This window comes from Haemorhous mexicanus, chromosome 6, assembly GCF_027477595.1.
Source record: "Haemorhous mexicanus isolate bHaeMex1 chromosome 6, bHaeMex1.pri, whole genome shotgun sequence".
Taxonomy (NCBI): Eukaryota; Metazoa; Chordata; class Aves; order Passeriformes; family Fringillidae; genus Haemorhous; species Haemorhous mexicanus.
Genome location: NC_082346.1, coordinates 8,978,404 through 8,988,831, shown reverse-complemented (window position 1 = coordinate 8,988,831; position 10,428 = coordinate 8,978,404). Strand labels below are relative to the sequence as shown.

The 10,428-nt window shown below is 40.5% G+C and overlaps 1 protein-coding gene across 1 annotated transcript in view; it reads right to left on the bottom strand.

Moving 5' to 3' along the window:
• Nucleotides 1-1,397: 1,397 nt before the first annotated feature.
• SPON1 (spondin 1) overlaps nt 1,398-10,428 on the bottom strand; it is a 188,422-nt gene continuing 179,391 nt past the window's right edge. Inside the window, exons 12-16 of the mRNA XM_059848395.1 lie at nt 10,039-10,209; nt 8,834-9,001; nt 7,795-7,959; nt 6,243-6,506; nt 1,398-5,109 (exon numbers count right to left, since the gene is read on the bottom strand). Coding sequence (XP_059704378.1) covers nt 4,946-5,109; nt 6,243-6,506; nt 7,795-7,959; nt 8,834-9,001; nt 10,039-10,209 — 932 coding nt within the window. The 3' untranslated portion in view covers nt 1,398-4,945. The remainder of the gene's footprint in view (nt 5,110-6,242; nt 6,507-7,794; nt 7,960-8,833; nt 9,002-10,038; nt 10,210-10,428) is intronic.

The window sequence follows — 10,428 nt, the reverse complement described above, 5'->3', positions numbered from 1 at the left end:
CAGACCCACAAGATAACACTGAATTTGACCTGAGGCTGTGGAGAAGGCTTCCAAAATTGATCTATAGTACTGGGATTATGGGTATGTAGTTGGTTAGAAGTGTGTAATATCACATGGTGGAAAACTTAGGAGTTTGGGGCTTTAGAATGTAGTAATAAATATGAAGAAAGATGGAAGTTTTAGGGTGGAGGCAGGTTGTTCTTCACCTTCTTCTTCCTTCTTCTTCATGGGTTTGGGTGAGGTTTTGTAATTGGTAAGCAAAGTCTACATTGCGGGCTTTGAGTTATTGGGTTAAAAGGGAAAATAATCTAGGTGTCCTTTCTTAATTGGATAGTTTAGCTTTAAAAGACCTTGTAACAAGAGATAGTTGGCCATTTTGTGCCTTGCTAATGAAAGTCTGCAGAACTCACAGCTGTGAGACTGTAACATTGCTAAGAAACAATAAACACCTGAGTCTGAACATGAGCTATCATCTCAGGTGCCTTCAATCCTGACCCAAGGGAGGTAGAAAAAGGAAGCAGAGAACCCACAAGTTATGGCACAAATTGCTCTGTCTTTTGGAAAGCAGGAGAGACAGAACCCAGTATCACTCAGCTCAACAGAATTGCTTTGTTTTGCACAACACCACAGGAAGTGGCTGAGTCCCAGGGTTGAAAGTGTTGCAATAAAAATATTGAATGGATTTGCACGTGGAGCATAGATCACTAAAGTGCCTTAAACATGGTAGTGAGGAGTTTCTGGATTTTAGCATATTTCAGTTACTATCTCCAGCCTCCTCTCAGCCTGGTTACTCTTCAGTTTTAGGCTGGAGAGGTTTTTTGTGAACACACTGGTTGCTTTTAGCTGGCTGCAAATGTTACAGACAATTGGATTTCTAGAGCAGCAGCATTGCTCTGTGCCCCCCCCTTCCAAAATTTCTGGGTAATTATCAGTGGCACACTCAGACCCACAGTGTCCCAAAAGAGTTTTCCAGTAGCACAAAAGATCAGTCAAAAGTTTCACAAAATCTCAGGCTTTTTGAGAGCTTATTTTTAATGATTTTTCCTTTCATGTACCACCAGGCTTTAAAATGTGTTCTTTTAAATTGTTTCTCTTTAATTAAAAACCAACAACAGCAACAAAACCCACATGAGAGTAATAAACAAATACATTATGTGATGTTCCTAAGTTACTCCGTGATTTCAAAAGAACAACAAACTATTTGACAAAGACCTTAATGCAAAAAACTTCCAAGTAGAAAGAATAACTGGTTCTAATATAATCCACTTACTCCTGATATCCTGTGGCCTTGAACAGGAGTAAAATGTAAATAAGAACATGACTTGACTCATATTAATAAATGGTTGTTTTGTGTACATAATCATATAAGTTGAACAGAATCTCATACAAGCGTAAAATTCATAGTAAAGATGTCTTTATTCCAAAATAATAATAATAATAATAACAATAATAATAACAATAATGTGTTAGGCAGACAGCTACAAAACATCTACACAAGACTTTGGTAAGAAATGTTCATGGTAGCTTTTTCATAATTCCACAGCAAACAAAAACAATAAGAAAATCTAAAAATGCAATCAAACAAAGTTTTGTTTAACTGATATGTCGCACAAACAGAGTCCTACTGTGCATTTGTTAAGTTCCTAAGTTTTTTTTTTTTATTATGTGTAAAGATTCTTCTATCCTTTGTATATTAGAAAAAAAAGGTACTCATGATGCTAGGATCTGGTAGTTGAGGTCTACAAAACTGGTGTGACATCTGTGCTTTGAGCTCAGCAGGATTATTCAGGACATCAGAACAATAACAGTGCTTATTTTTATTAACTGATAACCAGTGCCTATTACACTACTAGAAAGTTTACAGTAACAATGCCAGATTTCTACATATTGTATATCAGAGCTTTTTATTTTTTGTTCAGAATAGAAAATCAACCTCTTTTTTTTATTTCCTTCATTTGTTTTTGTTTGTGTTTATTTTTTTTATACAAAATGTAACAAGCCTAAATGTTTCTCATGTATCAAGATAGAAGAAAGACAAGAGACCTGTAAAACGTTTCAACAGAAAAGCAAGTGTGAAGAGCTGAACAGAAGCAGGAGTGGTCACACATTTCTGACTTGGCACAGTTACCTTGTCATTTCATCTGTTAACAAGATGGGGAAAAAAGTGATTTGCAACATTCAGAACTTTATTGAGCCTAAGAGGAATGACTGGAAATCACACTGAGCAGCCTTCTAAGAGAGAGAGGGAAAAAAAAAAGGGATCTGGAGAATCAAATTAGCAAGAAGCACAGAGAAAGGAATGCCAGACTGTTTCAATGGACAATTTTGTGGGCAAGTTCAGAAAGGTGTAGTATGTTTTCTATAAGTGTATTTGAACTATGTGGCCTTTGGCAAAGGGAGTATTTAGTAGACAAAACAGTTTGATGAACTGGAACAAATGTGAAAATGAAAATACAACTCTGGGTTTCATTGATTATTTGGTGAAACAGGCATGGTTTTGCAAGATAAGCTTGGACAAGTGGTTGATGGGATAAATCTGGTTCCTGAACTCCGCAAATTTTCTCCGTTCAGGAGAAACTTCTTCTTTTCCCTCTGCCCCAGGCTTACAGATCCTTCAAAGCCTTTAAAAGCACCCTGCCACACATTTTATGGCCAAAAATTACTTTTCTGAGTGAATGGCCTCATTCAGCTGGGATACCCTCTGTCAGCTCAGCCAGAGATGTGGCTCTGCCCTGGCATTGATCATTGTGGCTTTTCTCTGCAGTTTCTTTACCCAAAATATGCTCAGCTGGTCACTCCTCCAGCACCTATATCACTCCACATTTTTTTTAATTGGGTTTTCTTTATTTTTGGTCATACAAGTGAAATGTAAGGTCCTAAATGCACTACTGAGGGACAGTCTTGCTGCTATGCTGTCATGGCAGTGCTGTAGAGACATAAACTGCACGATTTTTGAACAGGCACAAGGAGGCAAGCTATCTGAATTAATATTGTTAAGTGAGCCAAGCTGTGCAAAAAGTAAAATGTTTGGTTTTAGCATTAAATCTTGCTGTATTCTTTTCTCTACTGTTTTGGTTGGCTATGGGTGTGCACCCATTTCATTTAGCAGCAGCAGGAGAGGGATCACTCTGCCCTTGGTTCCATTATTTCCCTGGCCTTTCCCTAACTCCAAATCTGCAGAAGCAGTAAAATATCTTGAGAGCAGGTAGGATATGATGGCTGTGGAAATCCTGAGCAGCCCTTGCAGTGTTCAGTGGAGAAATGCTGATGAACAGCCCCACAATTAATGCCACCAGCCCAACAAGCCTGTTCAGGTACAGAGGATCCCCAGGGTGGTGGTGTGAGGAAGATGAACAGCTCAGAGGGTTGTGGTGCACAGCAATATTTAAAACCCAGCTGTCAGGTCCTCAGGGTAGTGACCAAGTGTTAAGGAAGTGAGTTAATTACTTAAGGCTGGTTTAGAGACCATTAAAAAATTCTCTCCATTCATTTCTCTCAAGCTTAAGTGTCAGCATCAACAATCTTTGTTTTCAGTGCACTGCTCTTACTTCAGAAGAGACATGGGGGTATGCTACCTTTCCTGGACCAAGAGGTAACCCATCACCTTCCCCTCTTAATTTTAGATTATTACAGGAAAATAGAATTGCAGGAAAAGATTGTATTCCAATAGCAAGTGGGGCCCAAGGGTCTCCCTAATTACACATGATTCTGTGTAGGAATGAATGCTAAACTCTGCAGGAGATGGGGTAAAATAGCAAATAGAAGAGTGAGGAGGTATTTTATCATCTCAGGCAGTTTTTTAATCACTTAAGTAGTTAGGGAGGGCATTTAACCTGGCTAGGATATGCAGAAATGGGTAATTCTCACAAATCTAGTAATTTTTAGATTACCTTATGCTCTGAGTAAAAAAAGACATAAATGACACTGATGTAAATGTACTCTTGTGCCAATCTATAATCAGGGTTTTTTAAAGACTGTCATTGTTTCCTTTCAGAGGCTCATTTCAGTTTTAAGGGATGCATGAGAACCTGGCTCACCTTTTCTCTATCATTCTTGTTTTATTATAAACCAGTCTCCCTCTTCTCCTGTGAATAAAATCCTTGTGAAACTGAATCTAATTTTTGTGTGTCCCTCATGTGGAAGACATCCTGTGGCACAGCTGTTGCAACCCTTTGCACCAAGTTCAACTAGTTCTGTGTCCATTTTGAAAGGCAATGGAGTGTACACATGTTATGATATTTGTATGTTTTCTTTTTGTGCTGTCTTGACTGTGATTTTGTGGTGGTCAGACATCACTGTTGAGCCACAAAAATTATTTCCTTTTTAAGTTTTAAAGAAAAAAAGACCTTCTTTCATGGACCACAGCATCCATGTGAAGAAAAGTGTTTAGATTATTATAATATAAAGATAATAACTATCAGCTTAACCCAATAGTGTAAAAAGATAATCATGCACCTTTAATGTTATTGAACCTGCATTACTGACATTACTCCTTGGCATAGTTGTGTAATCACAGAGGCACTGCTTTGGATTTTCAAAATCAAATCTAAAGATAAATCCTCCCACAGACGAAACTTCCTGTCACTTTAACTGAGTTTCATTAATATGTATGCATCCCATGTCTTTACAAGTGGTATTTCTATATGGCTATTTCATGTCCACAGATGTGTCTGTATTTTAGTTAAATAACTCACCATGACTTTACTATTTTTATGCATTAAGGGCTGACTGGAATAACAAAGACTTACTCTCAGCATAAATCCGTGAGGAAATATTTATAAAATATTTTTCTTGCACCAGCAAGACTAAAAAGCAAACCACACTGCAAAAATGAAAACTAATATACATTTTATATTTTGTTGTTGTTTTGTTGTTGTTGTTCTAAAAAAACCAAAATTGACTTTCCATTTAGCTCAGAGTGCATCACTTGGAACCTTGTGTTTTGTTAACAAGGATGGACATTACATGCTCTTAGCTCCTTTTTGTCTTTGCAGCTGGTAAACTGAGTGATTTTGGACCTCTTCTTTACCATCATGTAGCGCTCCTGAATTCCACCTCCACAGAGTGTAGAACATTCTGTCCAAGCAGTCCATGGTTTCATCCTACAAACTGAAAAAAAACGTGATTTGGTTAATTATTTAGCAGTAGAAACCCCTGCTAAGTATAAATAACCAAGTTGCATTTGTCAGACACTGGAAAAAGTCAAAAGAAATTTAATATTTACATTAAAAAAGACAGATAAAATGATGAAGTCGTAAATTTCAGACAAGCATGAGCTACAACTTAGCAGTAATTCCTACCCAGATAATGTTAATTATACCACAAGATATGTTTTGTTGATTTGAGGAATTAGTTTGGATGATGGATGAGGAATTAGTTTTAGATGATACTGTCCCCCATTGGAAAAGCAGTTTGAGCAGATCTCCTGGCACAGCCTGAGTCTGAATCAGACTGCTGAGGTGGAAATGAGTTCAGTTTTGAAATTCAGCATTGGATCCAGGAACAAATATTTTAAATGTTTGAAGCTAACAGGATGTAACTGCAATCAGTCCTTTGCCAGGTGAAAAATTTAAACTTTTTCACACTTTTGTGTGGAGTAGCTAAAATATTTTTAGTGATGGGACTCCGACAGATGTGGGCCTTTCTCCATGGTGCCTTGAGCTTAGGCTGGGTGATTTTGGTGATAGGGAAGCACTGCAAGTGGCTGTGTTTTATGGACTGAAGTGCTGAACATTCTCTAACAGAATGTGGTGGAGCTGCTCACAAGCTCCTGTTGATGCCTCAGGTTTTAGCTTTTATATTTTTCACATTCTGTTCTGCTTTAGTGTGTGGGTCTGAGCTTCACATGAAGGGATGGTGAGCTCTCTGCACAGAGCAGGGAGACAAAACAATTCCTTCTCCAGCTGGGCACCAAGGACAAATGATCCAAATCTCAGCCCAAGAGCACAAACACCGTGGGCTGGAAAGAGAAAAACAAGCAGGATGGGACTGCATGGGCTAAAGCTGGAATGGGACAATGAACTGCAAGATGCAAATGGAGCAGAACTGATCCCAGGGAGAGACCCTGGGAGCTCTCGTGCATTTTGGGACCATTTTGGGTTGTGCTGCCCAAGGTGGATCCATTGAGGCCTCTTAATAAATCCCTACTTTATTCTTTAGCTCAGTCCAGCCTCTGTTCTAGCTCAGCCTTCTCAAGGCATCACTGTCATGCATAAAACCAGTAAAAGTGGTTTCACATGCACCTGGATATTGCTCACTGTCTAAATTCTTCTTTGCTTGTTCACTTCTCCTTTTCTCCCGGGCCTCCTTCCAGCGTCTTTTTTCCATCCCTGCTCCCCTCAGGCACTTCCTCACTCTGCATTTGCTGCGCTGCACGGTCTCAGGGCAGGCTGTTCCCCCAAACTGGGGCTCTATTTTAATCATCCTCGTCCTGATCATGTGGCCCTTGCCACAGGAGGTGTTGCACTCGGACCACTGGGACCACTCTGTAAGCTCGCAGTGGATGGCTGCAGGGAATAGGAAACACAAAAAAATAACACCAAATCTAAACACAGAAACACACAGATGTGCCTGATGAATCTTTGCACCCCAACTATATGGATTCTGCTGAAGCCTCCAATCTTCTAGGCAATTGTTTGGAGGCAACATGTCAGAATTTTCTGAGTCCATTTCTAGAAGTGTTATTTGACACGCTCTTCGATTTCTTCTTCAAGAGTGGTGCTGGCAGATCATTAAAATTACAAAGAACATATAAATAATTCTCCTGTGCCTTCTTCAATTTTTCCCACCCATCTGTCTGTTTTGTAATGAAAAGCTGCTGAAAATTGAGTTATATTTAAAAATAATTTGCTACCTCTGAGATCTGAGCCTTGCTTAGCTGGCAGTGTTATGCAATAAGCCACATTCACTAATACCATTATATCTTAAAAGTCTTCATCTTTCAGCACTGCTTAACACTTACAGACCCAGGGAATAAAAATCAAAATGATATTTCACATTATTTAAGAAAAGCTGAATGAGAAATTACAGTGTAAAAGCCCTTTTAACCCATAATTTCTGTGAAAAATAATGTAGTTTGTGATAAAACCTCACAAACCAGCTGGAAACAGGATGCTAAAGGCAATCATATCTCATTCATTCAGCAGCGCCTTAGGCTATCACACTTCACAACGACTGAAAAGCAACCAGAAATTTGCTCTACCCAAGAAGTGGGGGATTTTAATGGAGTAAGGTAAAAAAGTCTCTGCAGCTGCCTCCACACCATCCAGTAGCAGGTTGCAAAGTGATACCATTCAGAGGTGTATCAAAGGTGGAGAAAGCTTCTTTTGTGCTTTTTCTGAGCTGAAAGAATCACACAGGTGATTTCAACTCTTCTTTTTTTCTTTCCTGGCACACTGTCTGCATTTGAGTGATACACCAGGTTTTATAATTCTGACTTATTTCCTACTGGGGAGCTGCCGGGAGCTGCAGTGTGTTAAACATGCAGAGCTGTACTCCCATGGAAAGATTGGGAATAAGCATGGGGTGAGGTAGGGCAAGCTGAATTTAAGACACAGTCACATTTCAGCTCTCAGTTGCTGAAAGTGTATGATAATTATGATGATGATGATGATGATGATGATAATAATAATAATAATAATAATAGTAGTAGTAATAAATAATTTTTTTAAATCAATGCACGCTTGATACCCTGCCAAGCTAAGAAGTGATGCTAAGAAGTGGTGATGGAGGTTTGATCCACAGATTTTGTCACATAATTAGCCGCCCCCTTCCCAGGGAATTCTCCAAACTTACGGCATTCTGGCAGCATGCATTTCTCTGCTTGCTCCAGCTCCTCATTGCAGTCTCCCAGCTCAGCAGCAGATTTCAGCATCCTCTGCCTGGTTCTCATTCCCTTTCCACAGCTTACACTGCAGTCACTCCACTCAGACCAGGGAGACAGAAGGCAGGGGATGGTATCTGGTAGGAAATAAAAATGTAATTAATTCTTATTATTAACAATTTATTCCTATAAATAAAGTATGAAGGTTTACATTTTGAAAATAATACAGGTGGAAAATGTGCTAGGTTTTATCTATCATCAGCCAATTATACTTTCTTGTCACAAGCTGATTGGTGCTGCTGAAGAAGCTCAGAAAACTTTATATTAGATTGAAAGGTTTGTTTGATTTAAATATCTTTGCTATCTTTCTATCTTTTCCCGTATCTAAGTCATATCTGCTGGGTATCAGTGCATTTGGGGAACAATAGTTTAAGAGCTATGTTTCAATCACAACTCCTGAAAAAAAAAAAAAAAGGATTGCTGCAGTGAATCGAACCGTAAGTCAACTTAATTAAGTCTAACAAATGAAATTTCCATATCTAATCTACCAAAAATATTTTTAAAATTATCTCTAAAGAAAATGTAACATTTCATAAGAAATTAATAGTGACAGTAAGGGTGTGGCTGGCTGATTGCACAAAAGAAGCACCTCAATTTCTGAAATTTTCAGGGGTTAAAAGGGGAGGCACTGTTTCATGTGTTTTATTCTAGCCTTATGGTCAAATATACCTCATATTGCATAACTTAGAGTTGCTGAGGTATGGCTTGCTGATACACACCACTGTGTGGGCCACACAGCAACAGGACACCACTGAATATTTTCTATTGAAGCTCTCATCCTGATAGTGAATGTGCTACTTAATGCACAATCCCAATTTTTCTCCCAATTTTAGGGAGGACAAGGAAAAGCAGCATTGCTCCTGGTTTAGCTGTGTTCTTTGTGTGCTGGGGCAGTGTGTCAGAAATGATGTTTTTTTTCAGAGCAGGGGAGAGGAGCTCCTGGCCACTCACGGCATTCAGGCATCATGCATTTCTCTGCCTCAGTGGTTTCTGCCTTGCACATGGATCCATCAGCAGGAGTCATCTTGATCATCCTGTGCCTTCTCTTCATGCCCATGCCACAGCTGGCACTGCACTCATCCCACTCACCCCACTCTGTGACAAGGCAGCTGCTGGGAGCTGTTCAAAGTGGACAGAGAACATTGTTCATCAGTATCACAGCATCAGCTGAGGTGGAAGGAACCCCCAAGGACCATGGAATCCAGCTGCTGGCTCCACACAGGGTCATCCCCAAGAGTCACATCTGTCCCTGGGAGTGTTGTCCAAACCCCTCTTGAAGTGAGGTTGGTGCTGTGACCACTTCCCTGGGGACCCTGTTTCAGTGCCCAAATTTTTTCTGATATCCAAACTAAACCTCTCCCGACACAATTTCAGGCCATTCCCTTGGCTGCAGTCACTGTCACACAGAGCAGAGATCAATGCCTGCCCCTCCTCTTCCTCTCATGAAGAATTTGTAATTGCACTGAGTCTCCTCTCTGTCTCCTCTCCTCCAGGCTAAACAGACCCAGTGCCCTAAGCCACTCCTCACATTCTTTCTCCTCTGGAACCTTTACCATCCTAGTGGCCTCCTTTGGACACTCTCTAATGGCTCAATAACTTTTTTCCATTGTGGCACCCAAAACTGCCCCAGCACTCAAGGTGGGGCTGCCCCAGCTTAGAGCAGAGTGGGACAATCCCCTCCCTTTGCCTTGCTGGTGATGCTGTGCCTGATGTCCCCAGCACAGGGATGTCCCTTCTGGCTCTAGGGCACTGCTGGCTCACATTCAGCTTGCCAAGGACCCCCAGGTCCCTTTCCCTGGTGCTGCTTTCCAGCCTCTCATTCCCCAGTCTGTCTGTACATCCAGGGTTGCCCATCCCAGGTGCAGAATCTAGAACTTTCCCTTGTTAAACTTCTCGTGATTGGTGTTGAGGTCTCTCTGCAGGACCTCCCTGCTTCTGAGGGAGTCAGCAGCTCCTCCAAGTTTTGGATCATCTGGGAATTTGCTTGGTATCCCTTCCAATCTTGCTTCCAAGTCATTTATTAAGGTACTGAAGAACACAGGACCTAAGATGGAGCTCTCTGGGACCCCAGTAAGACTCATATAAAAAATGATTTCAGCATTTGGGCAGTGCTCCTGCTATTGGCTTGATTTTATGAAGCTGAATGAAATACTTACAGCATTCCTCATTTACAATACACTTCTCAGTCTCCTCAGTGGGCACTTTGCACATGGAGCCATCCTCAGGGAACTGCTTTACATATCTCTCCCTGGATCTCGTCCCCATCCCGCAAGAAACACTGCAGGGGGACCATGTGATCCAGTCAGACATCATGCAGGTGGAGCCATCTGAAACACAGAGAGTACTCAGGTGTGGGGATTGATCAATGCAGGGCACCCCCAGACAGGGAATAATATGCTCTGACTCCATGGTTCAGGAGGCTGAACAAATGCTTTATTAAGCTATGCTATATTACACTAATACTATACTAAATTACATACTAAAGAGATACCATACTAAAGAATACTAAATAAAAACCTGTGACTGTCTCCAGACAGTCACGACAC